Genomic DNA, 26,246 nt, shown 5'->3' on the forward strand with positions numbered 1-26,246 from the left:
TTTCTCTTCAGTGAGACAGGGGTTTCTGGCTGAATGGTGCCGGCTTTAGGGGTTACACCTGGGCCTCCCCCAGGTCCCTGCCTCACCCTCGCTCCAGTGATAGAGGGTCTGACTGGGTCTCTATATGTATGTATATTTTTCTTCTTTCCCTTAATTAAAAAAAAAAAAAAGACCACAGGGAATATATACAATGTCTACCCTGCTAGTGCTGAGCAACCGGCAATAACCGGCTTCAACCGGCACTTGTTGTCCTCTGCAAGCCCTGACTCAGAGTTTATTGTGAGTATGTTTTGGTTAGGCTTCTTGTTCGCTGCAGGTTCTTTAGTCACGGGTATGTGTTTGTGAGGGAGCTTTTCCTCTATGGGTTCCAGCATCATGGGTGAGTGACTTTGCTGTGAGCAATTTTATTTCTAGCTGCATACATTGTGAGGCCGTGCTTTGGGTGGTGTTCAACGCCTAACTCTTTTCGGCACAGGAGTGTCTGTTGGCTGTGGGGAGTTCCGGGTATGTGTTTCTCAGAGCATGAAGGAGCGGTTATTTCCCGCGTGCTTCTTTCTTATGCTGTCGGCAGTGCTGCAGCATTCAAGCACTTTCCCCCAAGCTGTTTTTTACTTCACTTTTGCGGCGGCCTAGGTTGGAAGGGCAGTGCATGTTTGCTGAGGGAGCTCTGGGTTTGTATTTACCGGAGCGTGGAAAGAACGGTTATTTCCTGCGCACGGGAGCCGTACATTTCTTTTCCTACACAGTCAGCGGTGCCACAGCGTTTGAACGGTTCTCCTCCAGGCTGTTTTTTCCTCCACTTTGGTGGTGGTCTGTTTGTTCGTGTTGGCTGCATTGACGGTATTACAATAGTGTCAAAGCTGCAGCTGTCGGGTTTGTTTTCTCCCAAGTGCTGCTTTTCATTTCATATGTGTTCTGCTGGCATGGGGCCCATCTTGAACAGCCTGAGGACATTTCAGGGGGTGTTTTCACTCAGTGCTCTTCGGTTTCGGATGGTCTCTGACCTGGAGTGGCAGGAGGCTCATTGTAGCACGAATTTCTCAATGCCAGCAGAGTACCCTGTGATTATTCTAGGTTTATCATAGTTGCTATTTCACTTTTTCTATGGGAAGAAAGTTTCCTTCTTACTTCTCCCTCTGTACAGCGCTGCATTTGTCTGGTAGCGCTATAGATATAATTTTGAGTACTAGGAGTGCCCTTCTTGGATTCGGGGAGACTTTAGTGGTGGGCCTGGGGGGACACTCCAGTTGTTTGTGCGGACATTGTGATAGTTGCTTCTAGGGTGAAAGTGTCTACCTATTGTTCAGGCTATAGCACATGACTCTGACGCTGCCATCTTCTCTTCCCGCGTGCATGTCAGTTCCCTAGCATGATAGCAAGACAGCTATTTTTGGCCTTGGCACGGAATAAGTCAGTGTATGAGTCCCCTTTCGAAAGTGGGTGCCTAGTCACATTATTATGCTAGAGCTCTCTTTGAGGCTCTGCACCCCGCTATAGACAGGTTTCAGGGTGGCGCAGGTTATGTGTCACTTGGGTCTCCCCTGAAGTTCTCTTTCAGGTTGCGAGCCTTTTATTGTTGGTATAAGGGGAAATGTAGCTTCTCGTGTGCACCTAGGGCATCTGCCCTTTCAGGGCAGTTTGTGGTTTTTGTTTTTTTGGGGGAGAAGCTTGGGTGCCATTGGTAGTGGATTTTAAGGCTTCCGGATGATAGACAATTCGGCAGGTTGATCCTGGAAGTTCTTTTTGTTTTCTTCCCCGTCACGGCCCTCTTTTTCAGTTTTCTCAGAGCTGGCAGTTTGCTACTCCTTCTTATGTTCCTTAGCTGTTTCACTGAAGAGTTCTGTTCTTTCGTCCAGGACTTTCAACTCTCATCCAGCCTGTACCCCAACCTCCCGTGCTTCTCTCGGAAGGGGTCTGGTCTCCCCCTTGCCGCTGTTTAGCATTTCTTGCACAGGGGGAGGGGACCGTGCTGATGCCCGGTCCATAGGCTTGGCATATTGTTCAGGATGATTGCACCTTTGAATATTCCTCTCCTATTCAATTTTCTTTCTTGGAGTCGCTGAGTATTGAGCAGCCAAAAAGTAATGTTACTGCTACGCCCCTTACGATATTGATGGAACTCAGGGCGGTAGTTCCCGTTCCTCTGGAACACAGGGGCATAGGAAGTTCTTCTAATTTCCTTTAGGGTACCCAAGAAGAGGGATTAGGTCAAAAAAATAAAATAAAACGGTGCTGTTGCTCATTACAGCAGTTCTGCCGGAGGAGTTCCTTTCACCGCTTGTTCTAGAAGAGGATTGCTTACATATTGTCTTGTAGACACTGCTTCAGTGGTGGCTTCCCTATGCTGTCCTCAGGCATCATTTTAAGCAGCTGCCATTTGACCTAGCCTCGGCTATGCGTACATTTTCTAAAGTTATGACAATAGTGGTGCTGTTTCGGCGTACTGAGGGGTTCAGGTTTATCCTTCTGTGGACGACTGGTTGAGTTGAGAGTTTTACAGACAGTACAGTTTCCCAGTAACCCACGTGGGTGACTTTCTTTTTCAATCTTTGAGGTGGATCTTCATATTTCCAACGAGTTCTCTTCTCCCGACTCAATCATTGGTACACTTGGGGTAATGTTCCACATGCCTGTGGGAAATGTGTTTCTTGCTAGATATAGAGGCAATGATTTCCTGTGTCAGGTTAGACTTCTTCTCCTTCAATCCCCCAGTCTGATTGTCTGTGCTTATCTGCCTGGTTCTAGAATCCGGGGAGGCGACTCTAGCAGTAGGTCTGCAGCAGCATTCACTTCTGTCCCAGGGGTTCCCGCTATCTCATTCTTCTGGAGTTGTGGACAATCTGGCTAGCGCTTCAGGCATTTCAAGCCATGCTTCAGGGATGAACGATGAAGGGCTTTTCGGACAGTGTCACGGCAGTGGCATTTCTCAATGGCCAGGGAGGTACGCGAAGTCCTCGGTTGTCGAGCACGGTTACTGTCCTGCTTCGGTACACGGTTCCTTTTCTTCTATCGATGGCTCACTTTTTTGGGATGGGAGAAGGGTTTAGACAGACTTATTCAGTGAAACTCTTATACGTCACGGACATTCGGAACTGTCAGCTCAGCTCTTCCAGCTAATTGTGTGAAGGTGAGATCTCCTAGCCTTAATCCTCATGGCCTAGTTTCGAAATGCAAGCTTACTCCGTTCTTCATCAGATGCAGGGAGTTGGAGTCAGAGAGAGTTGATGCAGTCTCTCTTTACTGGCCTCGGGGTCGTCTTCTTTAAGTATTTCCCCTTAGCAGCTAGTTGGGTGTGTGTGGCATCTCATGGCTCGCTTTCACCACATGGTCATTCTGGTTGCTCTTGTTTGGTTGTGCTGTCCATGGTATGCTGATCTCAGGAGTAGGTGATTTCCGGTACCTCAAGATTTCATCACCCAGGGGTTGATCACCCTGACACTGTGTTCCATTTGGGTATTATGGACTAGCTCTTGCACCGTCATGGCTGAGCCAGGAGGCTTAGTCAGAACAGGTTATATCTACTCTTATCCAGGCAGTTCAGACTTCTACATCTGCGACATCCTCTAGAATCTGGAGGGTGTTAGATTCTGGACTAGTGCTCAGTATATTTTGCTCTTTATGACTGCTCTTTCATATATTTTTGCCTTCTCCTAAAAGGGGTGGCTTGGGGCTTAACGTATGCTTCACTTCTGCTTTAAGTGGCGCCCATTGTTTTCTTACAGGGGCTGAATATCTCATTTTTTTCGCTTGATTCTCGGCTGCTGTAGTTTGCTTCCTGAATAGACTACTGCATCTTGATCCTTTGGTTATGAAATCCTGTTCAGGCTCGAGTTTTAAGAGTGTTTTTTGAAAGTTTTCAAATGGCTCTGTTGCAACTTTTCTCTCATGAGGCTCAACAGTAGGTCGGGTTGAAGACGGAGTTTCTTAGGGGCATACCTTTAGCTTGGTAGTTTTTTGAGTTGCAGGCCTTATCCTGCAGGGTTTCATTTTTGGTGCATTACACATTCTATGGTGTCAGTTTGGACAGTACCATAGTTTCTTCCTGAAGTGGTGTCATCCTTTCTTCTTGCCGCTCTCACTTTTCCTTCCTGCTTTCTGAGAGGAGGACTGGGGAGACAAGCTTTTCTTCACTACGTTTCTTAAAAGTGTGTAGACAGCTTCTACACTGTCTGTAAGTTTCTAGAGCCTTTCGTCGTTTCCGTCACCTCTTTATATTATTTCAGGGACGTGACATAGTTATGACAGTGTCCAAAGCCTCAGGCGCTTGAGGGGTTATGGAGGACATTCTATCCTCTTCATGGCAGGACAGTGGTTGGTGGAAGAACTTCATCACCATTCTGTGTGGGCGATGGCTACTTCTTGGTCTCAGTTCTGAGGTTTTTTCCTTGGAGGAGGTTTGTCATATGGCTACTATGGCTAATGGTCTTCTGACTTTGCCTTGTCTATACTTTTCTGGTTTGAGGTGGTGTCGCGTTCAAAGGCCATTTTTAGTACTTCGGTTGTTGCGGAGGCGGCGTTTGCTTCCCACCCAGATTGAGGATTGCTTTGCTACATCCCACTGGTCTCTGGATTCATCTGCTACTGGTGCTAAGGAAGGAAAAATTATGTTCTTACCTGTTAATTTTCTTTCCTTTAGATGCAGCAGATGAATCCAGAGCCCCACCCTTTCAGGATGTTTCTGTCGGTTTATGTGTCACGATTTCTGGATTCATCTGCTGTGTCTAAAGGAAAGAAAATTAACAGGTAAGAACATAATTTTTCCTTTGTCATAAGTTGGAGGGGTAGCAGTTAATTAAGCACTATACTCATTAATCCTCCAATGCTTCAAGTACAAACTTATACTGTAAGCCCTCCAGGAACATGGAAACACATTTAGGCATATTTGGTGTCTTGCTTTGAACTCCTACTGAAAAAGTATGTGTTAAATTCAAATAAGTCATAAAAAGTGCATTCTTGTACATCTCACTTTATTCTGGGACCAGTGGGTTATTTCCGTCTAACTGCCAGGACTTTGTAGGAAGACTCAACCTTCAGAGGCTTAAACTACTCCCCCTCTTACTTCATCACTGTCCTTATAAGCATCAGTTTTTCTTCCTAAACCCTCTAAACAGACTGCAGATCAGATTGGGGCTCAGGTACTGTTCCCTTGGGAGCTTGCGCACCCCAGGTTCATCCACTAGTGGGTCGAGCGCAGGCTGTGTGGTTCTCTGGAGGTGTGCCTAGGATCGGAGCCAGACTGTGTTTCTCTGCCAGGCATTCTGTGCAGTATGTCTGAGGATGGTGGAGGTACCCGGCCCTGTGGGGCAGTCAGAAGAATTGAAGTCAAGTTTTCCATCTATTTGAGGCAAATGTCTCGGCTGTGTCTGCAGTGTTTTCCAGTCAGCACATATTTCTGTGAGTACAGGCTGACAGCCTGAATCAGCAATTTGGGGGGGGGGTGTGTCTTAAAAGGGTTTTGGAGTAGTTTCCCTGCATGCCCTACTCCCCACCCCTAAAATCACCATTTTCGAGGGTTCTTTGTGGTTTTCCTGGGCTATTTTTAGTCAAAAGTGGCCATCTTGGATTTTTCCCAATTTGAATTTAAAGTTATTTTTTTACACTTACCAGCTTCGTTTTTGAAAGAAAACCAAATAGATGGCCTCTCCAGGGCAGGATGTGATGGATTCATGCCTCATTTATGGTGGATGGCTGTTGGATGCACAGCTGTGTTTTACGTGTACTGTGGCCCCCTAGGCTTGTCCGGATTTAATGCCTTTGATCTTTAAAGAGGGTCTTCTAGTGCCTTCCGCCCCGACTCCTGTGAAAATGATGTTAGGGGGCCCTGGGGAGTGTGCAGGCAATACTATGGCAAAATTTAACATACTAATAGTTAAACATGTATACTTTGATGTAGTCATGTACCAATAGCATGCCAAACACTCAAGCATTCATTGTCTTCTTGAGATAGTCAGGATAGAGCCAGCGATGCTGTTCAACTCCTTGCAACAAGGTACTGAGAGCAGTGTATATACTTTATCATACCAAAGAGAGGCTCCAAGGACTGGATCTCAAAGTGATCAATGCAGCCCTCAAGGTTCCCCATTTCAGGATGGAAACAGTGTAGTCTGTGATCACCTCAGTAACATTGGGTAAATTTCTGACCTCTCTGGATTTCACCAAGGCCTATCTTCATATTCCTGTTTTTCCAGAGCACAGGAAATTCTTGAGGTTTCATGTCCTGCAATGGAATTTCCAGTTTGCAGCCATGCCCTTTGCATTGGCAAAGGTTCTGTGGACCTTCACCAAGATGGTGGTGGTCGTTGCAGCAGCCCACCTGTGAAAACTCAGAATCCAAGTCTGTCCCTATCTTGGATGATTGGCTCATCTTTAGAGCCTAGGCTGGGTAGTCAACTTTTGGAAGAGCCAGTTCATTCCAACACAGGACCTGGAATACTTGAGGGTCCACTTTGCCACAGGGATGAACAAGCGAGCTGCGCCAGGATAAGCTTCGTCAGTTAATATGTGCCTTCCTTGATTCTTGAGCCCTGATAGTCTGGCTGTACCTACAGGTTCTGTGGTTGATAGTTGTGATTATAGAGGTAGTTCCATGGACAAGGGCTCACTTGCGCCAGCTACAAGACGTGCTTATCTCCTGTTGGAGTCCGCAAAGGGATCCGCTGCATGATGAGGATAAAGCTGAACTCCTTAACAGTTATTTCTTTTCTTTGTTTACAGATAAAAGACTAGGGGTAGGACTGCAGAAAACAAATGCAAATGAGAATAGAAGTGTAGTAGGTCCGGAAAGATTCTCAGAAGACTGTGTTTGTGAGGAGCTAGCTAAATTAAAAATAGACAAGGCGATGGAGCCTAACGGGATACATCCCAGGGTACTCAAGGAACTCAGAGAGGTTCTGGCGGCTTCATTGTCTCTAAGGAAGCATTAAAAACATGAGACTGGTGTGGTCCCGGAGGACTGGAGAAGGGTGGATGTGGTCCCTCTGTACAAGAATGGAAGTAAGGAGGAGGTTGGGAATTACAGGCTGGTTAGTCTGATCTTGGTAGTGAGTAAACTAATGAAACACGTCTTAAGCGGAGGATAGTGAGATTTCTAGAATTGAACGGACTGCAGGACCCCAGACAGCATGGTTTTATGAGAGGTAGGTCTTTTCAGACGAATCTGATTGATTTTTTTGACTGGATGACCAAACAATTGGCTATGGAAGGGGCGCTAGATGCAGTCTACTTAGATTTTAACAAAGCTTTCAACACAGTGCTGCATAGGAGATTGATAAATAAACTGAATGCATGCAGTAGGGACCCTAAAGTGACAAACTGGATTAGAAGCTGGTTAAGTGGAAGAAGACAAAGAGTTATCCCAGGACAAGCAGGCAACATATTCTCACATGTAGGTGACATCATCCACAGAGCACGGTATGGACAGTGTAAAAGTATACTGTCACTTTAAGTTTTAGAAAGCTTTAAGACTGCCCGCACCGCGCATGCGCGAGTGCTTTCCCACCCAAAACCAGCTCGCAAAGTCATCAGTTTTTTGTTTTCTGCGGAGTGAAGAACACATAACTAAAACTTTGTCTAGTGGAGTTGCCTTCCTGCTTAGTGTTTTTCATTAATTTCATTATTTCTTACTTGTTTTTCTTTTCCGTCCTTTCCATAAGAACATAAGAATAGCTATACTGGGTCAGACCAATGGTCCATCAAGCCCGGTAGCCCATTCTCAAGGTGGCCAATCCAGGTCACTAGTACCTGGCCAAAACCCTAGGAGTAGCAATATTTCATGCTACTGATCCAGGGCAAACGGTGGCTTCCCCCATTTCTTTATTTTCATTTTCAGGGCCTGTGGGTGTTTTGGCAGCCTTTATCCCCACCGATGGCATCGACAGCTTTTCGGCCTTCTTATCACTCAACCTGTGTTGTTTGGTCTTTCCTGCTGGATCCCTTTCCGATCTTTCAGGGCTAAAAAAAACAAACAAACCTGAAGAAGAATAAATGTATTACCAAAGAAATAATCTATTCTTTTTGTTCCTGCATTTTAATTCTGTAAGAAGGTATTAGGCTTGCGGTCGGGTACCCATCAAGTTGGACTTTACCTATTGTACCATTCCTAGTGGTACCAATGCATTGACATTGACTTCTTTCTTCGACTTCGACATCATCAAGCATCATGGGCATGTCTCTTGATACATGCCTTTCCTCGACACCATCAGTGCAGGCTATCAATTCTGAAGCGTGCCTCTTCTTGAGGTTACCAATGCTTCGACACCCTGCTGCATCTATGGTACCAGCTGACTAGCATATGGATTGATCTTCTAAGTGGTATCGATTCCCTTTGGTACCAGAGAGCATTGGCAGTTCATCGATATCATCACCAGCATCACTGGCATTTTCATCATTGAGTCACTCAATTCATGCCTATCATCGATGCCATCATTCGTTGATGCAGGCTATCAGTTCTGAAGCGTTATGTTCCTTGGGGTTTTCCACCGCTTCGACACCTGTGGCACCTATGGTACTAGCTTCACAGCCCTTAGTACTGGTGCAATTTCCCATTGTATGCACAGCATCTGTATTGTGAATGGCTAGCCATCAGATTAGAATAATTTTGGCCTTGATGCCCTTTTTTATCCTCAGTACCAATATAGCTACTTAGCATTGGACTCTGCTCAGTACCAATCCATCCTTGCAATGAGACTTAGTACCGATGATATTTTCACCTTTGTACCATTGCTGCTCCTGTATCTTGATTCTCAACCAATGGTACTGGTGCTTTCATTGTGTCCCTCGGTACTGCCCTAACCTTAGCACAATACAATCTTCTCCTGGATTTGATGAACCACACTAGTCACATTAGTCTTTGCTGGTTAAATCCACTCTTGAAAGCCTCCAGCTCCAGAGTCTATGCCACTGCACTACCAGGACGTAATGGCCAGACTGTGGATAAGTTTGGATGCCATCTTAGCCAACATAGTACTCTATTTCAACTACTTTTTGTCCTTTTACCTCACATGTATTCGTCCTTCAAGCCTCACATGTATTCGTATCTGGTCTAGCTGCAAAATTTCTAGACCTTTCATGATCTCTACTTATTCCTTTGTATTTATTCCACCTATTGGGTAGCATCTCATAATGCTATCTTCACAGTTTCTCCATTCCTGTTCTGTGTTTCTATCAGGAATGGATACTCCGTTATTTCCACTTGAGACCTTTCTTTATTAAAGGTCTCACCTTATTTCTCTCTGTCATATATTCCTGTACTTCATGGCTCACTAACATTAAGCATAGCCACCACATAAAAAACAAACAAAAAACCATTCACCACATGAGGTTGGTGTGCCTCACTTGTGGAGTGGCCGCCCCTATGCCCAGATGTTGTACAGTCGGGTCCCAGTGCTTTTGCTTGTGATTCTCTGCAGGTCACTTAACTCAAATGGCAGAATGCCCTCAATGGTACCTTTTCCTTCCTTCCTTCCGGGTCTATCAATTTTTTTCTCCATTTCATACTCTTATTCTTTTCTTCCTTGCAGACCCCTTAATTACTTTCACCTATGGTGCTCCATTCTTTGGAAACTTCAGACTAACCCAGTATTTGGTGAAGTTTCTTCCGACACACCAGGGTACTGCTTTTTTTTCCCTGTCATGGCTTTTTGTACCTCTGGCCTTTTCTCCGATCTCTTTATGTCTTCCTTCATGCTTACAACCTGCCATGCATTCAGTGATAGAGTGGTCTGGTACTTAGCACACCTGCCTCATCACCGTGAAGTTGTGAGCTCAACTCTCGCTGCAGCTCCATTTGACTCTGGGCAAGTCATTTAACATTTCCCTGCCCTAGATGATTATTCCTTCGTGTTTCTTTTTCATATCTCCAATGACTGCTATGTTGGATTTTAATTTTTATGGTGCTATTTTCTATTTCTTCAAACACACAACATACTTTCTTCCCACGTTCCAATTTTTTCGGCTGCACTAATGGACTTCATATTTCACCGTCGCTATTTCTGTCTTTTATTTTTGAATGTACCCACTTTCTCCCTTACACCATAACCATTAGAATGGCAAGTGGTTTAAAAGTTGAACTTAATATCCACTGGATATGTGCTCATATGGGTTCAAGTCCCACTCCTAGTAGAATTTTAACTTTCCCTTAAAATTATCTGGTTTTTCTAACTTTTCTAAATCTTCATAGCTACCTCATTCTTTAGTGGCCTTACCCTCTTCTCTAGCTTCTTCAACCATTTGCGAAGCACCTCTAACGCATGAGTATAACAGTATAGTGCACTAGTTGGGACTCCAACCTCGGCACCCTGGGTTATGAGTTGACCATGCACAGGTCCCTTAGGGCTTCCTGTGCCTCTTTCCGTTTCTAAACTTCATTTAGACTTACAATCCTGGTATTAGGACCAAACCTCCAAGGTTCAAGTTCCAGGTCACTTTTGGTACATACATATGGTACATATTTTTTCCCATCCCATCGCCTCCGAGGGTCGCGGGGTTCCTGCGGGGTTGGATCGCAGTGCACTCGAGCCGCGAGGGTAGTCTCCTTCTCCTTACCTGCCCTGTCGCAACACACAGCCGAACGGAAATCTTCCCGATGTCAGCGCTGACATCGGAGGGAGGGCTTAAGCAAAGCCCTCCCTTCCTCCGACGTCAGCGCTGACATCAGGAAGACTTCCGGTCGGCAGTGTGCGGCAGGGCAGGTAGGAAGAAGGCAATGGCGTACGAAAGAGGGGGGAGGGGGCGGTCCGCCCCGGAGAATGTGCACAGCCGGTCAGGTCCCCCGATTGACCGACAACAGGCCCGGCCGACAAATCTCCCTGCCCTATAGCCGCGAATCTAAATTACCTCTTACAGCAGCTTCACTACTCCAGCTGCTGTAAGAAGGTAATTTAGATTCGCAGCTACAGGACAGGGAGATTTGTCCGCCCGGGCCTGTTCTGTTGTCGGTCGGGTGCAAAAGCGCCACAAAGGTGGAGGCAGGGAGGGAGGAAAGGTGGAGTGGAGAAGAAAAGACGCTTAAGGGGGGAGAAGGCCGCTGAAAGCACTGGGTAAGACAAAGGGGTGGAAAAGAACGCTGAAAGGACATGGGGTAAATGGGAGGAGGGGGGGGGAATGACCCTGAAAGCACTGGGGAAGACAAAGGGGTGGAGAATGCCACTGAAAGGACATGGGGAAGACAGAGGGGGGAGAAGGCCGCTGAAAGGACACGGGGAAGACAGAGGGGGGAGAAGGACGCTGAAAGGACATGGGGAAGGCAGAGGGGGGAGAAGGACACTGAAAGGAAATGGGGAAGAGGGAATGGGAAGAAGACGCTGGCAGGGAAGAAGACAGAGGTGCCAGACTATGGGGGGAGCGGAGGGAAAAAGATGGGTGCCAGACCAATTTGGGAGGGGGGAGAAAGGGAGAGGCACAGTAACAGAGCAAATGGAAGACAGAGAGAAGAGAGGCAGTGGATGGAAGGAATTGAATGAGAACATGAAGAAAGCAGAAACCAGGCAATAAAGGTAGGAAAAAAATTCTTTTTTTTTTTTGCCTAAGGATAAAGTAGTATATTAGTTGTGTTGATAAAAATTTATAAACATTAGAGGCTCTGGTAGAAACCCGTTTACAAAGTATGTATTCTTCCCAATTAATATTTCCAAATTAATAAAGTCTTTTTGCTTATTTTTAAATGGGTTTCTACCAGAGCCTTTAATTCAGTAGCATAATTAAATGAAATAACTATTTCTGTAGTTTATAGGGACGTAGGGGATTCCTCGCGGGGACGGGCGGGGACGGAGGGGATTCCTCGCGGGGACGGGTGGGATTTCTGTCCCCACGCAACTCTCTAGTCGAATGTCTGGAAAGTTTGTATCTTAAACTTGTGCTTTTGGTATGAAATAAGTAGATTTTCATGTTGTACACTTTTCTTTTAATTTTAATATGTTTCCTTCATGCTTAAAAGATATTAATTTAAACACTACATTAAAATATCCTGATTTTTTAATGGGTGAGCAGAGTGAAGAGTTGTATATGGCACATATTCTGCATCTCAAAAAATAGAGCTGATGGGATAAAACTGGTGCCATGTTTGCAATCAGAAGGCCAAATATACCCAGAAACAGGTCTTAACATTTGAGGTACCAAAAAGAGTGTTGGTCAGGATTATATTCATAACTTATTTTCCCAGCCTTACAGTCACCCCAGACTTTGCTTCTGATTGCACCCACATTCTTGGTTGCCCTCTTCATTACACTTTTCCTACCAATTCTTGGGGAAACAGTCTTTTTTTCTCTGCATTAGCACTCCGTTGTCTTAGGTCTTTACTCTCTGCTTTCTCTCTGTACAGTCTGTAGCCAGATTCTGTGCATACATTTGCATATTCCACACTCTAAAAATTTTGATCCTTACAATCAGTGGGAGCATTCCAGAGCCAACACTCCCTCCTCCAGCTTCATAAGCTAGGGAGTTCCACATGTGAGAATATGCTGCCTGCTTTTCCTGGAATAAAGCACAGTTTCTTACTGTAACAGGTATTATCCAGGGTCAGTGAGCAGATATTCTTACATCCCACCCACCTACCCTGGTTTTCTTCTTCACTTGGGCATAGAACTGACGATCTTGCGAGCTGGCATCAGGCGGGAAGGCACTTGCGCATGCATGATGCAGGCAGTCTTAAAGCTTTCTAAAGCTTAAAGTGACAATACACTTTTATATTGTGTATACCGGGCTCCGCAGATGACATCACCTACATGTGAGAATAGCTGCATGCTGTATCCGGATAACACCTGTTAGGGTAAGTAACTGTGCTTAGTGGTAAATGGAATCCGCTCAGAGGAAAAGGATGTTAGTGTTGTGCTGCAGGGATATGTCCTTGGGCCGGCTCTGTTTAACATCTTTTGAGAGTGATATTTCAGAAGGACTGTCTGGCGAACTTTTCCTTTTAGCAGATGGTACCAAGCTCTGTAATAGGGTAGACATCCTGGAGGGTGTGGATAACATGTGGAGAGATCTGGTGTAGCTTGAAAAATGGTCACGCAACTAAGATTTAATGCTAAAAAATGTAGGGTTGTGCGCTTGGGTTGCAAAAATCTGGGAGAAAGGTATAGTATTGGAGACGAGGAACTTTTGTGCACGGAAGAAGAGCGGGATTTGTGGGTGGGTGATTGTCTTATGGCAAAACAGTTAGAAAAGGCAATGATGATTGTGTTTGGTGGCAAAACAGGTAGAAAAGACGATGGTCAAAACCAGGAAGATGCTTGGGTCCATAAAGAGAGGACTGACCAGTAGGAAAAGGGAGGTAATAATGCTGCTGTATAAGTTTTTGGTGAGGCCCCATTTGGAATACTGTGTGCAGTTTTGGAGATCGTATCTTCAAAAAGACAGGAGATAGAGGATATGATAGAGACGTTTAAATATCTCCATGGCGTTAATGTACAGGAGGTGAGTCTTTTTCAAATGAAGGATGCCACTTTTGGGTCCTCGATGCTAGCAACAGGCTCATTTATCCTGCCCTAGACTCAGAGGATTGCTTTAGTATATCCCACTGGTTCAAGACTTGTATGCCTGTTGCACTAGAAGGGAAGATTAAGTTCTTATCTCAATAATCTTTTTAGTAGAAAGGCATAAGAGTCTTGACAGCCTGCCCTGTCAGATTTCATTTAGCTTTCTTACTGGCTCAAACATGTATGTATTACCAGATGTTTGTGTTTTTCCTATCAGACAGGACTGAAGAGTAATGGCTTAATTCTCACTTGCAAAGAAGCAAGGAAGAGAATGAAAATACTTAAGTGGATAGCTTATTCGTTCCATCTTATTTTAGGTTATGTGCCTGTTAACATTGATTTATTTAATTTAAATCATTGCAGAGCAGAACAGAATTGGCTTTCTTAGAGAAGTCCCTGTGCCAATCCTGGTTATTTCTCCTCTTATAGTGGTTATCAACTGATTTGTTACGAACTGAGGAGCTACAGCACAGCCCAGGGATGCAGGAGGTGGAGCCAAAAAATATAGATGATTCCTTCTACACATCTCATGATTAGAGGTGAATAACCCAGTGGCTCATGACTCATATGCCTTTCTACTAGAAAGAAGATTATTGGGGTAAGAACCTAATCTTCCCTTATGGTGAATAATTCACACTTAGGTAAGATTCAGTATTTAGTGAGGTTTTAGCTGAATCTAATTATCAATTAAATATGTGGTCAGTTGGATGATTGAGTAACTTCAGGGGGCAGTTAGTGTTTCATAAGGGTGTTGAAAAACTTTGTTCCTTGAATGTGGTTGTAATAATATAAAAACTGTTATGTGTTTACTCAGGTTTCCTTTCTGTATTATTACATTTTGTTTATGAATCAAAAACCATTCTATATGATGTATGCAATAACAGGTGAAATTAGGTGAGGGGTAAAAACTTTAACATATCACTGTAGTTTTGGAGGGTGGGGTATTTGTTTCAGTTGTGGGTAGGGTAGTTTGAAGGATGATATGGCAGTTTCGGAGGGTTGTTTGGGGGATGTGTAGTTTTAGGGAATGAGGCAGTTTGTGGACAGTGTGCAGGGGAAAATATGTGGATTAAAATGGTTAGTTGCAAGGTGGTAGATTTTCTTGCACTAGAGGTAGTTTGCAAGATGTTGGGGCAGTTGGCATTTGTAGGGGTTACCTTATAGGGATTGGACAGTTTGCAGGGTGAAAGAGCAACTACAGAAATATTTCAAAGCAATTAAAAATAAGAAAGCAAAAACTGTTGATTGCATAAGTCTCCTCATCCTTTGATTCATTACTTGACTGCATGTATCCTCCCCCTTTTACTAAACCGTGATAGCGGTTATTAGCGCTGAATTCTCCGTGCTGCTTTCAACGCTCATAGGAACTCTGTGTGAGCATCGGGAGCAGCACAGAGCATTCAGCGTGGCTTCCTGCGCTAATAACCGCTATTGCAGTTTAGTAAAAAGGGGGGGAGGAGTAGTCAGAATGGTCTGTAACTTTGGAATTTGCTTCCAGAGAAATTGCAGCACATAAGAAACTGCCTTCAGTTTACAAAACAAAGCAATAGCCTGGCTATAGGAGAATAGTTGTATGAATTTTTATAGCTAATATTAATGCACCAAATGGCCCTTTTACTAAGATACACTAAGTATTAGGCTTATTGTGTTTTAATGTGGAACTTTCTCGTGCACGAAGCCCATTTCTATTGCATTGCTAAAATATGGCTTTTTTTTTTGTTTTTGTTTTTTCATTTTGTGGGTCCTGTGCAAATTTTTCCATTAGTGCATGAGATCTGCAAAAATATTAATGTGGGAACAATTAGTATCTCATCAGCATTATCCAGTAAGCATGTCTTATGTGAATGTGCTAGCTGGATAATACTTCCCATGCCCACTCCCCCTCCCCCCCCCCCCCCCCCCCCAATTTTTTTTTTTTAAAAAGCTCATGATTAGCATGTGGTGATAGGCAGATTACTATAAAATGCTTTCTGGAGTTTTGTGGTAAGCCTTTTTTTAAAACATGTTAGCACTTAGCCCCAAATGCACTAAAGTCAGTGATCATTGCTAAACCTGTTTTCACAGCTTTAGCAATGATCGCTATTACCAACCTGATTCAGAAAATGGCTCACTGCATGTTTCCCCCCTCGATCACCCATTTACCAATCTGGCCATGCAAATTAGCTAAAGCCCCATGCAAAGTAGCCAATTGCTTGATGCACTAATATCGCGTGGCTATGCAAAAAAACCAAAACAAAAGCACAGGGGTTTTAGCCGATGGAAAAAACCGACAGGTAGACCTGTCAGTAACTGTGTTACTGACAGGTCAGCCTGGGGGGTTTTTTTCTTTTTTTTTCAATGGCACAGATATGTTACACATGCAAAATATCTGTCCTATACAAAAGAGAAAAGAAAAAAAGCATCCCACCTGCTAATGACAGCCTTCCCTCCCCGACGAACCAGCACCGCAAAATGGCCCCCCACCCCACGCCAACGAAAACGGCAGGTGGAATGCCCACTTCCTTCTGCTATGCCGAATACCCCCTAAAAGAAAATTGACAGGAGGGATGCCCACTCCCTCCTACCACCGAAGGTCCACTCCCGCGCCAGGTGCTCCCCAAACATTCTCTACCCTCCCCCTTCCCCCCCCCCGGGGACCTCTGGTGGCATAAGGTAGTGGGCATCCGTACTGCCTACAATCAGGAGCACTTTGCAGAATCAGGGCCACAATGTGCAGGGTGTTCGGATTCCAAAGCAGAGTTTGGGTTCTGGGGCAAAATTTACTACAAAAGCCTCAGTCACTTCATCCTTTTATATTTCTTCTTTCTTACGTTTTACTATTCCTCTTGCTCTTTTTTTTTTTTTTTTGTCTTCTCTCAGCACACATTGTTTTCTAACTAGGTTTAAGTGTTTCTTGCACTTCTTGCTTCGAGTGAATGTGTTAGAATTTGGAACAATTTGTTCCCTATAAAGTAATTGAGGTTTTTTCTTTACAGGATCAGCACTCTGCAGTTATGAGCTGAAGCCATCTCAGTACACCAGGGATAAAAGAGCATCAACCTGGTGCCCAAAACTTCCAGTACTAGCAAGGTGGGTTCATAGACAATGGCGCGAAAGACAAAAGCGCGCGCCGCTCTAAATTACAGTGCTTAGGGGCTCTGACGGGGGGTTTTGTTGGGGAACCCCCCCAGTTTACTTAATAGACATCGTGCCGGCGTTATGGGAGGTTTGGGGGGTTGTAACCCTCCACATTTTACTGTAAACTGAACTTTTTCCCTAAAAACAGGGAAAAAGTTAAGTTTTCAGTAAAATGTGGAGGGTTACAACCCCCCACACCCCCCACAACGCGGCATGATGTCTATTAAGTAAAGTGGGGGGGTTCCCCCCCACGCCCCCCGTCAGAGCACTAAAAACAGTAATTTAGAGTGGCGCGACGGCGCGCGCTGCGCTCAATTGTCAGCGCGCGCCTTTGTCCCTGTGTGCTTTTGACCTGACACCAGCAAGGTGAGCTGTGTAGCTGACAGTCCTAACTCTTTTGTTTTGAGATATGATGTAATTCCATAAGCTACAGCAGGAGCTGGACATTGGAAAACCTCTGGGCCTGCTTTACAGGAGATCCATGTTGAGTTTTCATCTGCTTTGAGTTAGGACTTAGGTTGTGTCCTTTCCTTTGGTTTCTGGAGATTTAGTATTCCCCAGCTCTCTAACTCTAGAAGGCTCAACAGTTCATCCTGTTTGATAGTGATAGCCTGCTTGTACTCGTTTTAATATGTGGTTTTATACTACAGTTGGTTTTTATAGCCAAATGTTTTTAGATATAATTTTTTCTTTGTCGCTCCTTTGGGAAAATAACAGGATTTACCTGAGCAACAGCAGGTATTTAACATCTACCCTATCATAATTATTAATAAATAAATTTAAAGTGGATTAACATGGCAACAGCACCTCTATGAGAGTTGTCATTAAAATCTGGCTTAATAGTAACCACCTTCAGTATGTGCTTCCCGGCTTCAAAGGCCTAAACTGTTGTCAGGAGGAATTAGGTAATCTCCTTAAGGAATATTGTGCAGAGATATGCAGCCTGTAGTCAAGAGACCAAAATAACAGGACACAAGACTTCAAAAAAAAATATGTTCAATACAGCTGTCTATTTTTTTATTTTATTTTTTTTTCAAATATTTTGTTTGAAATGAAAGAAGAAATATGTATAATACAAGTAGTGCACAACATCAGATATCATAAAGAAGAATCTGTCATTACTAGAGGTTAAAGAATACACTTTGGATAACATATCAGCCTTATTACAGTATATACACAGTTACCTGTATTTTGGAAGTGGGTTAGGGTAGGGGGAAAGTAGTTATTCATCTTTCCATGTGTTTCCCAGCTTTGGCATGCGTCGCTGCAGTTTACACAGCTGTATGTTAATGGCTATGGGACTTGATTGGTTAGTTGCTCAATGTAGTAAAAGGCAGCTGAGCCCAGGCAGGTTGAAGATACTCTGCTTCCATTTACATCTATGCTACTGTTGCATGCCCTTGTGCTTCTACTTTTTTTGTGTATGTGTGTGTGGTAGTGCTGCCCAATTCGCCAATTTGAGTCGATTCACTTCAGTGAATCGATTCAAATCGATTTGTTTTCCCCACAAATTGGACTCGCTAATTCAGTAACCAATCCTCCCCCAACGGTGAGACTGGACATACCTCCGAGCCTCCTAAAACTGCAGTGGCAGCGGATAGCCGGCAGAGGTAGTGCTCTGAAAGGGCTGCTTGAGGCCTGCCCCGCCAGACCCTTCACTCTGCCGCATCACTGATGACACAGCAGAGGGAAGACCTGGCGGGGCAGGCCGCAAACAGCCTGCTCAGAGCACTGTTTCTGCTGTACTGCTTTAGGAGGCCCGACAGTTTGTCAGATCTCACCGGGGGGTGGGGGGAGGAGGTTATTTGGGAAGTGCTGCATAGGGGAATGGGAGGGATGGAAAGCTGCTGCTCAGGAGGATGGGAAGAAGAAATGTTGTACATGGGGTGGAGGAAAGGAAGGGAGAGATGCAACAAAGAGGTAGAAAGGGGTGAGAGGGCAGGGAGACATGCATGGAGAAGAGAGAGGAAGAAATGTTGGACATAGGGTGGAGGGCAGGGATGCATGGGGAGAGAGAAAGAAATAGTTCACATGATAGTGGAGGGGAGAAGGGGACTAGACAGTGAATGTGCAGGGCACAAGTTAGAGGGAGAGAAGAGAAACGGCAAAGAAATGTGGGAAAAAAATGTTGGATGTGGCAATAGAAAGGAAGGTACAGATATGGAAGATGGATGGTGAGCCTGGAAAAAGAAGAAAATGTCAAATGGGCAGGAGACCCTGGTGAGCGAATTAACAGAAGACAAACAGAAACCAGAGCCAGGGACCAACGTAATTTGAATAATAAAATGACCAGACAGCAAAAGGTAGAAAAAATAATTTATTTTCTATTTTGTGATTACAATATGTCAGATTTGAAATGTGTATCCTGCCAAAGCTGTTGTGAGTTAGGACCTAACAGAGAGAGGAAAAGTCATATTTTGTTTATACCACAGCACCAGCATGGAGTTGGAGAGAGCAAAGGGAGGTGAAGAGGCTACAAAATAAACCCGCCAGGACATTTGGAAAAGAAAAACACTCGATTGGGCAGGAAAATTGAAAAATCAATTCAATAGACTGAATTGAATTGGATTGAAAATGTTTTCCCTGAATTGGGCAGCACTAGGATGTTGGGGGTGGTTCACGCAATGTTTATCTGCATTTGTTAAGAAAAGTTTATTCAGGATTTAAACTTTGTTGCTTGTTTGTGAATTTATACAACCAGTAAATTCCTGTGTTATATGATATTCAGTGTCGCTTGGGATGTACCGTGTTTCCCCGAAAATAAAACACTGTCTTATATAAATTTTGGGTCCAAAACAAGCACTAGGGCTTATTTTTGGGAGATCATTTTTTTTTTTTTTTTTGGTCAACAATGATCATCTCTCACCCATTAACGGAACCATGCAGTCTTACAGTGCATTTCGAAAAGGAATTGACTGTACTATTTGATAAATTCATTTCTTAACTGAAGTTTTATTTCTAACAATAATTTTAAACTGTCTAGATAACATGTTGTACTTTTTTTTTTTTTTTTTAATTTATCATTTTATAATTAATTATCAAGTATAAACTTGTACAGAAAGTAAAATTTAAGTTTAAGGATACATAACCATGTACATCATATTTAAGTCCAAAATATTAAGAACCAATATTTCAAAGAAGAAAAAAGCAAAACTCCATTATATTACTTAAATTTTAAACTCAAGTCCACTTTGAGGATCTAGATGTACAAAGGACAGTTTAAAATAAAAAGAAAGAAAACAAAGAAAGCTAAGATTGATCTAAGCTGGGTTCAAAGTTCTCCCAAAAAAACATCCAATCCAGGGCTAGGTCTTATCATCCTTTTCTTTTTCCAAGCAAGACAATGACAGGAAGGTCTCCAGTTGGGAAGGATCAAAGAAAACAAATTTCTGAGAAGAATAATACACTATGCATTTACATGGGTGACGTAAATAAAAAGTTGCCCCTAAGGCTAACACCCCTGGCTTTAATAATACAAATTTTTTACGACGCCTCTGGGTTTCTCTGGCAAGATCTGGATACATTTGTATCTGCATTCCTAAGAATATTTTCAGTTTATTTTTAAAGAAGAGTCTCAGTAACCAGTTTTTGTCCGGGGCCAATGCCACTGTTAATAATAGGGTTGCTGGGACTGCCTTTTCAATATTCGAGGATTCCAGTAAAGTGGTCACATCCAAATTTTCTTGCTCAACCTCTTGTTGTTGTTTCCGTTGATTAATAGGGAGATAGTAAACTTGTGTAAATGGTGATATCATATTTTCAGACAAACCCAAAATTTCCATCATATATCTTTTCAGCATCTCCCGAGGAGTAATCATTAAGACCTTAGGAAAATTTACCATTTGCTGATTGTCCAGTTTCTCTTCTGTGTAAACCGCCTAAAAGTCATTTGATTGTTGGCAGTATAGAAGAATAAAGTTATGTTATGTTATCCCCTTGTCCACTATCTTTCTATTCCTCCCTCCTATTCCCCCCTCCCCCCCGGTGCAGCAGAACCCTGAAAGCGATTTCATTATGTTGCGTTAGATCTAATCTAATCTAAACATTGTTCTTGTATGCCACGTCTTCCCTATAAATTAGAGCTTTAAATGGTTAACAAATATACAAATTACAGATCATCCTTAAACAAACTGAATTTCAGATGTTATAACATTTCTGAAATAAAAAAAGTCTTGAGTCTGCCGCATCATAGGGAAGGCCCCAGCAGGGAAGGCCACGAAGCAGCCTGTTCAGTGCTGTACCACTGCTGTTTGGAACGGAAGTATGTTGGCCTCGCGGTGGGAAGGTCGACTGGGTTCTGCTGCACGGGATGGGAAGGAGGGATGGAAAGATATTGCGCAAGGGGATGGGTGAGAAAGCATTGCCACCAGCGAATCAGGGAGTGTTGGGGACATTTGGAGGGACTTTGAGGGTCGATCCAATTAGGGCTTATTTTTGGGGTAGGGCTTATATTAGGACCTGCCCTGAAAATCATGCTTGGGCTTAATTGCGGGATAGGCCTTATTTTCAGGGAAACACGGTAGTAATAGTGTACTGGTTATAGCAATGGAATTATCTACAGGAAATAGCTTCCTTTAGAAAGGTTTTATAGAGAATTTTAACATGCAATCCACCTAAGAATGAATGTTTAGTGTCAGTATATTAAATTAATAGAGTTGAATATCTAGGGAGTAATAAAGGTTTTTCTGTGTGCAAAGTCTGTTTTATACTGAGAAAATAGCTTCATAAATTCTGTGGCCACATATCACAAAAAATTATGCTGAAAGAACAGGCATATATTTACACAGATGTGTGTAGGCATTCTTGGGGGCATACTTTTTTTGTGAAGGCAAAGTTGCAGAGTACTTGTTTCTTTTATAAAAATTGATGGGCACGTGTGGCGAGCACACAGATTTATACTGTCTGCAGAGCAGGTACAAATTTGTGTGTATAAATTTATGCACTGTTGGGGTTGATTTGCCCTTATAAAATATATACTGAAAGTTTAAAAAAAATATACACTAACCCCCCTTTTACAAAACCGCAATAGCAGTTTTTAGCCAACGTACTGAATGCTGTGCGCTGCTCATGATGCTCATAGTGTTGGGAGCAGAGCAGAGCATTCAGCACACTAGGTGAAGTTCTGTGTATAATTAACAAAACAAACAAAAAAAAGAACCTCAGATAAGGTATTTACATATTCCTAAAAAATGTTGGACCATAATACAACCTACTTCCAACTAAGTAAAGGGAAAGTGGAGAAATATAATCATTAATCCAATTGAGCAGTGTTTGATTATTCACTCAGTGTAAATATAAATCCCAAATACTTGTGATTATGAAAACAATTTCAAAAAGGATTTTCCAAAATTATTTCCAAAATAACTTATAAAAGCAAAGACAACAATTAGGACTCACAGCAGTTCTGACTTGATCATGTTTCAAGCAGTCAGTTTGCTCTGCGGCAAGGTTTAAATAAGAACATAAGAATTGCCGCTGCTGGTCAGACCAGCGGTCCATCATGCCCAGCAGTCCACTCACGCGGTGGCCTCTAGGTCAAAGACCAGTGCCCTAACTGAGATTAGCCCTACCTGCGTACATTCTGGTTCAGCAGGAACTTGTCTAACTCTGTCTTGAATCTCTGGAGGGTGTTTTCCCCTATAACAGCCTCTGGAAGAGCGTTCCAGCTTTCCACCACTCTCTGGGTGAAGAAGAACTTCCTTACGTTTGTACGGAATCTAACCCCTTTTAACTTTAGAGAATGTCCTCTCGTTCTCTCAACCTGTCTTTATCTACTAAGTCTATTCCCTTCATTATCTTGAATGTTTCAATCATGTCCCCTCTCAGTCTCCTCTTTTCACGGGAGAAGAGGCCTGATTGGTCCAGGCGCCTAAGGTCCCTCCCGCTATAGGCTTGGGCCAATCATGCCCTAGGATCCTGTGGGTTGGGCAGTGGAGGGGAGGGCCCGCCTCATTTGGACGGAGGTGGGCCTGCTGGCTGGACGGTGCGAGTTGCCATCTGGCCAAATTGGAGGTAAGCCCAAGGAGGGATTCCGGGGTGGGGGCTTTCATGGGGGAGGGTACCCTCCTGTAGGCGATCTTAGGGGGGCCATTGGGGGTCCGGCAGGAGGACTTAGGCACCCTCCTGCCGTTGATCTTCAGGTGGGGGGGGGGCGAGTTCTGTCAGCAGGGAGGGTTGAGCACCTTCCTGCCAGCGATTGCGGGTTTTGTCGGCAGGAGGGGTTAGGCACCCTCCTGCCGCGATTGTCAGGGGGGGGTTGGGGAGGGGAGACTGGCGACCGTAGCCGTGTCCGCTATCCCTGGAGAGCATTTATTTATTTTTTTTTTAGAAAAAGTGCCTCCTGATTGGCTGATTAGACAGCTAGGACGCCTACAGCTGCCTACAATCGGGAGCACTTTGCAGAATCAGGGCCACAATGTGCAGGGTGTTCGGATTCCAAAGCAGAGTTTGGGTTCTGGGGCAAAATTTACTACAAAAAAAAAGTTCGGATTCCAAAACGTTCAAGTTCTGGGGTGTTCGGATTTCGAGGTACCACTGTATATAAATAGAAGAGTTGGAGTCGAAGTGCAGATACCATGAGTAAAGGAATCAGACTCGAAGGTTTTTTGTACCGACTCTACAGCCCTGTTGTAAAATTGTTGGAATGTGCACGCCTATATTTTATTTTGTATATGTCCTGCATGAAAATTTGAGGCAGGGACATATCAGCCAGGGTAGGCATATGACAGACTGAAGGTTCTATGGTGAACGTGTTTGTGTTTGAAGTGCTTGAAGCATTTAATATTTGCCTTATTTTGAAATAAAAGTAGTTTGGCAATTTTATGATCTTGTGGTCTGTCTTTTTCTGACCCTGGGGTTGTGGGTTCAAACCCCGCACTGCTCCTTGTGACCCTGGGCAAGTCACTTAATCCTCCAGAGCCCCAGGTACATTAGATAGATTGTGAGCCCGCCGGGACAAATAGGGAAAATGCTTGAGTACCTGATTGTAAAACCGCTTAGATAACCTTGATAGGTGGTATATAAAATCCTAATAAACTTAAAACTTAACATTACCATTCTGAAAACTGAGAATTTTTTTTTTTAATAAAAGACCCCAACCCAAAACGAAATATGGATTTTGGAGAAAGTATCTTGTATCTGTACTAATTGACAGATTTAGCTCTGCTGCTCTTTGCTAACTTACTTTTCTGTCTTTCTCATGATCTTTTGCCACATCCTTGCTGCTCCTCTCTGCAAGTCTGCTTTTGGTCACCAACTTTTCAATGCACTGTCATTCTGAATAGATGGCACATTTGTATTGAGATCTAAGCCAACCCAGTAATCAGCAGATGCCTTCCTAGCTTGGATCAGTCATTTTGCTCACTCCCATTCCATAGCTAGGTAACACCCAATGAAGATCTCATAATGAATAAAGTAAAATACAGTAGATTCTCAGTTAACCAGCACCCATGGGGATTGGTAGATGACGGATAAATGTAGTTTCTGGTTGCTTGAGAGTTACTATTAAAAATAGGCCTAACTAATACTTTACCCCATACCATACCATACCATAAACTCTGTATTGACTTGATATTAATATTGAAATACAATACATAAAAGCAAATTAAGACAAAGAAAAAAAAACAACTTTGTAAATGCAGTGTGCAATTTTAGTTAAATGGCAGTCAAAAAAACTTTTCAACTTAGTAAACTTCACTAACATCATTTTTTAACACACTCATACACACTTAAAATTGTTACAGTAGGGGTAGAGAGTTTATTGGGTAGACATCGCATCAGGATCCATCTCCCCTCCCCTGTCCTTCACCCTGCAGGTCCAGCATCCATACCTCTTCCCCCCCACCCCCACCAACACTTACTGGTGCAGCATTCATCTCCCTTCCCTTCACCCTGCAGGTCCCAGCATCTATGTCCTTTCTTCCCTGCCCCCAAACTTTTGGTCCACCTTCCCCCTCCCCCTGGGTCTGCCTTCTGATGGACCCCCTCACCCATAGAACCAGGATCTCTTACCTGTGACTCTCCCGAAGCAGCAGAGGCAGCACTGAAAACAGGCTGCTTTTGGCCAGCCCCAGCAAGGCCTTTCCTCTGCTGCGTTGGAAGTGACACAGCAGAGGAAAAGCCCTGCCGGGGCTGGAGAGCGGGGAGGGTTAGGAGCATGGGAAATAATTTTTTTTGCTGCCATTTTTTTGGGCCAGTTGGTTGAGAGTGCTGGGTGGTCGAGTGCCAGTTAACTGGAATTCTACTATGAATTATTCCCTAATCAATCTGTTTGTAACTTGGAAAGCCTTCCCTTAGATTTTGAGTACAGTTGTAGGTTTGTCATTTTAGTATAAATGTGATGTTCTTAGCAAAATTTTTATATAAATAATATGTTTAGTCCCAGTGTTTAGTGTTGTGTTTAATCCCAATGATTTGATCAGTAAAATACTTTTTCTTCCAAAGAAGTAAAAATAAGAGAGCAAGTCCTCTTGTTATGGCTTTGGCTTATTTTCCTTAAACTCATTCTTCAGCTGTTCATGACATATTCATATATCAACTTTTCTTTTTTTTTTTTCTACCTGGCAATTTCCTTCTGTTCCATAATCCTTTCAGTTCACATTGGAACTAGGGCAGGTACATGGGACCATGGTCATTAGTTTGTAACTGCACAGGGATATTTCCCTCCTTCTGTAACCCATCTTTGCTCCCATAACATTGCAGTGATGGTCCCTAGCCAGGGCTCTTTCCAGAACTCTGAGTTCATGGACCTTGAATTCAGCTACTAGCTGTCACCTTTAAGCAGTGACCACCACACTGTTCACTGGAAAAGCCCACATGATAGTTGTGATAACCTGCATGGCATTCTGACCCTTCTCTTGAGAGCTTATACTTTTTTAGTAGACAATCCTATCAGTGCACTGAACAAGGTCACCATCACTGTCTCTCTAAGTTGAATAGGAGTCTTCCAACCGCACTGCTGCCAGTGGGGGGTAGTGCTTCAATATTGTTTTCAATTCCTAGGGATAGACAGGTTCCCTGAAGTCCTTCAGAGCTTGCCTGTCTCTCACTATTGAACATGTGATAGTGAAACAGCAACACCCCCCCCTCGACAGAACTTTAGGTAGAGGATTTCCATTCAATGTAGAGAGAACGGTGGTTACAATTTCTTCCTGCCTAGACAAAGTAACTAAGCAGTGGAAATTTAAAGGTGGTGTGAAACTATGAGATGCATTATTGCTCACTGGCAAGAGCACATTGACTCTTAGAAGAATCAGTTTGCTTTGCTTTAGTGGGAGTTGCTAGCCACCCCCCCAAAAAAATGTTTTTGAAAATAAAACTTAGAATATAAAGAAGCCTTTAATGATGCTGTTTTGGCAATAAATTATCATGTGAACTCTTGGCAGTGTGTTTTGAATTACCTTTCTCCTTACATCCACTGGTAGGCATATGTTGCAGTACTTCACAGGCACTGTGAATTGGTAGCATGATCCTTCAAGCCCTTAGCCATAGTTCATTAAGTAGAGTAGAAGCACAGAGAACAGTGTTTCTTGAGTATGCCTATGATTCTTGATGATGATGGGGGTGAGAGAGCCTGAAAGGAGATGCAAGTAAATTGACAACCTGAATAAATTTCTTTTTTTGTTTGTTTGCTCTCGTGAGGGAGGGAAGGGTTCTTGA

The 26,246-nt window shown here is 43.5% G+C and overlaps 1 protein-coding gene across 5 annotated transcripts in view; it reads left to right on the plus strand.

Moving 5' to 3' along the window:
* The window catches only part of SLC44A1 (solute carrier family 44 member 1), a 269,831-nt gene that overhangs the window by 159,127 nt on the left and 84,458 nt on the right, over positions 1-26,246 (plus strand). For all 5 annotated transcript variants that reach the window (XM_033918433.1, XM_033918422.1, XM_033918450.1 and 2 more), the window contains exon 5: positions 16,448-16,541. In XM_033918433.1, the coding sequence (XP_033774324.1) occupies positions 16,448-16,541 (94 nt within the window). The remainder of the gene's footprint in view (positions 1-16,447; positions 16,542-26,246) is intronic.

Source organism: Geotrypetes seraphini, chromosome 1, assembly GCF_902459505.1.
Source record: "Geotrypetes seraphini chromosome 1, aGeoSer1.1, whole genome shotgun sequence".
Classification (NCBI taxonomy): domain Eukaryota; kingdom Metazoa; phylum Chordata; class Amphibia; order Gymnophiona; family Dermophiidae; genus Geotrypetes; species Geotrypetes seraphini.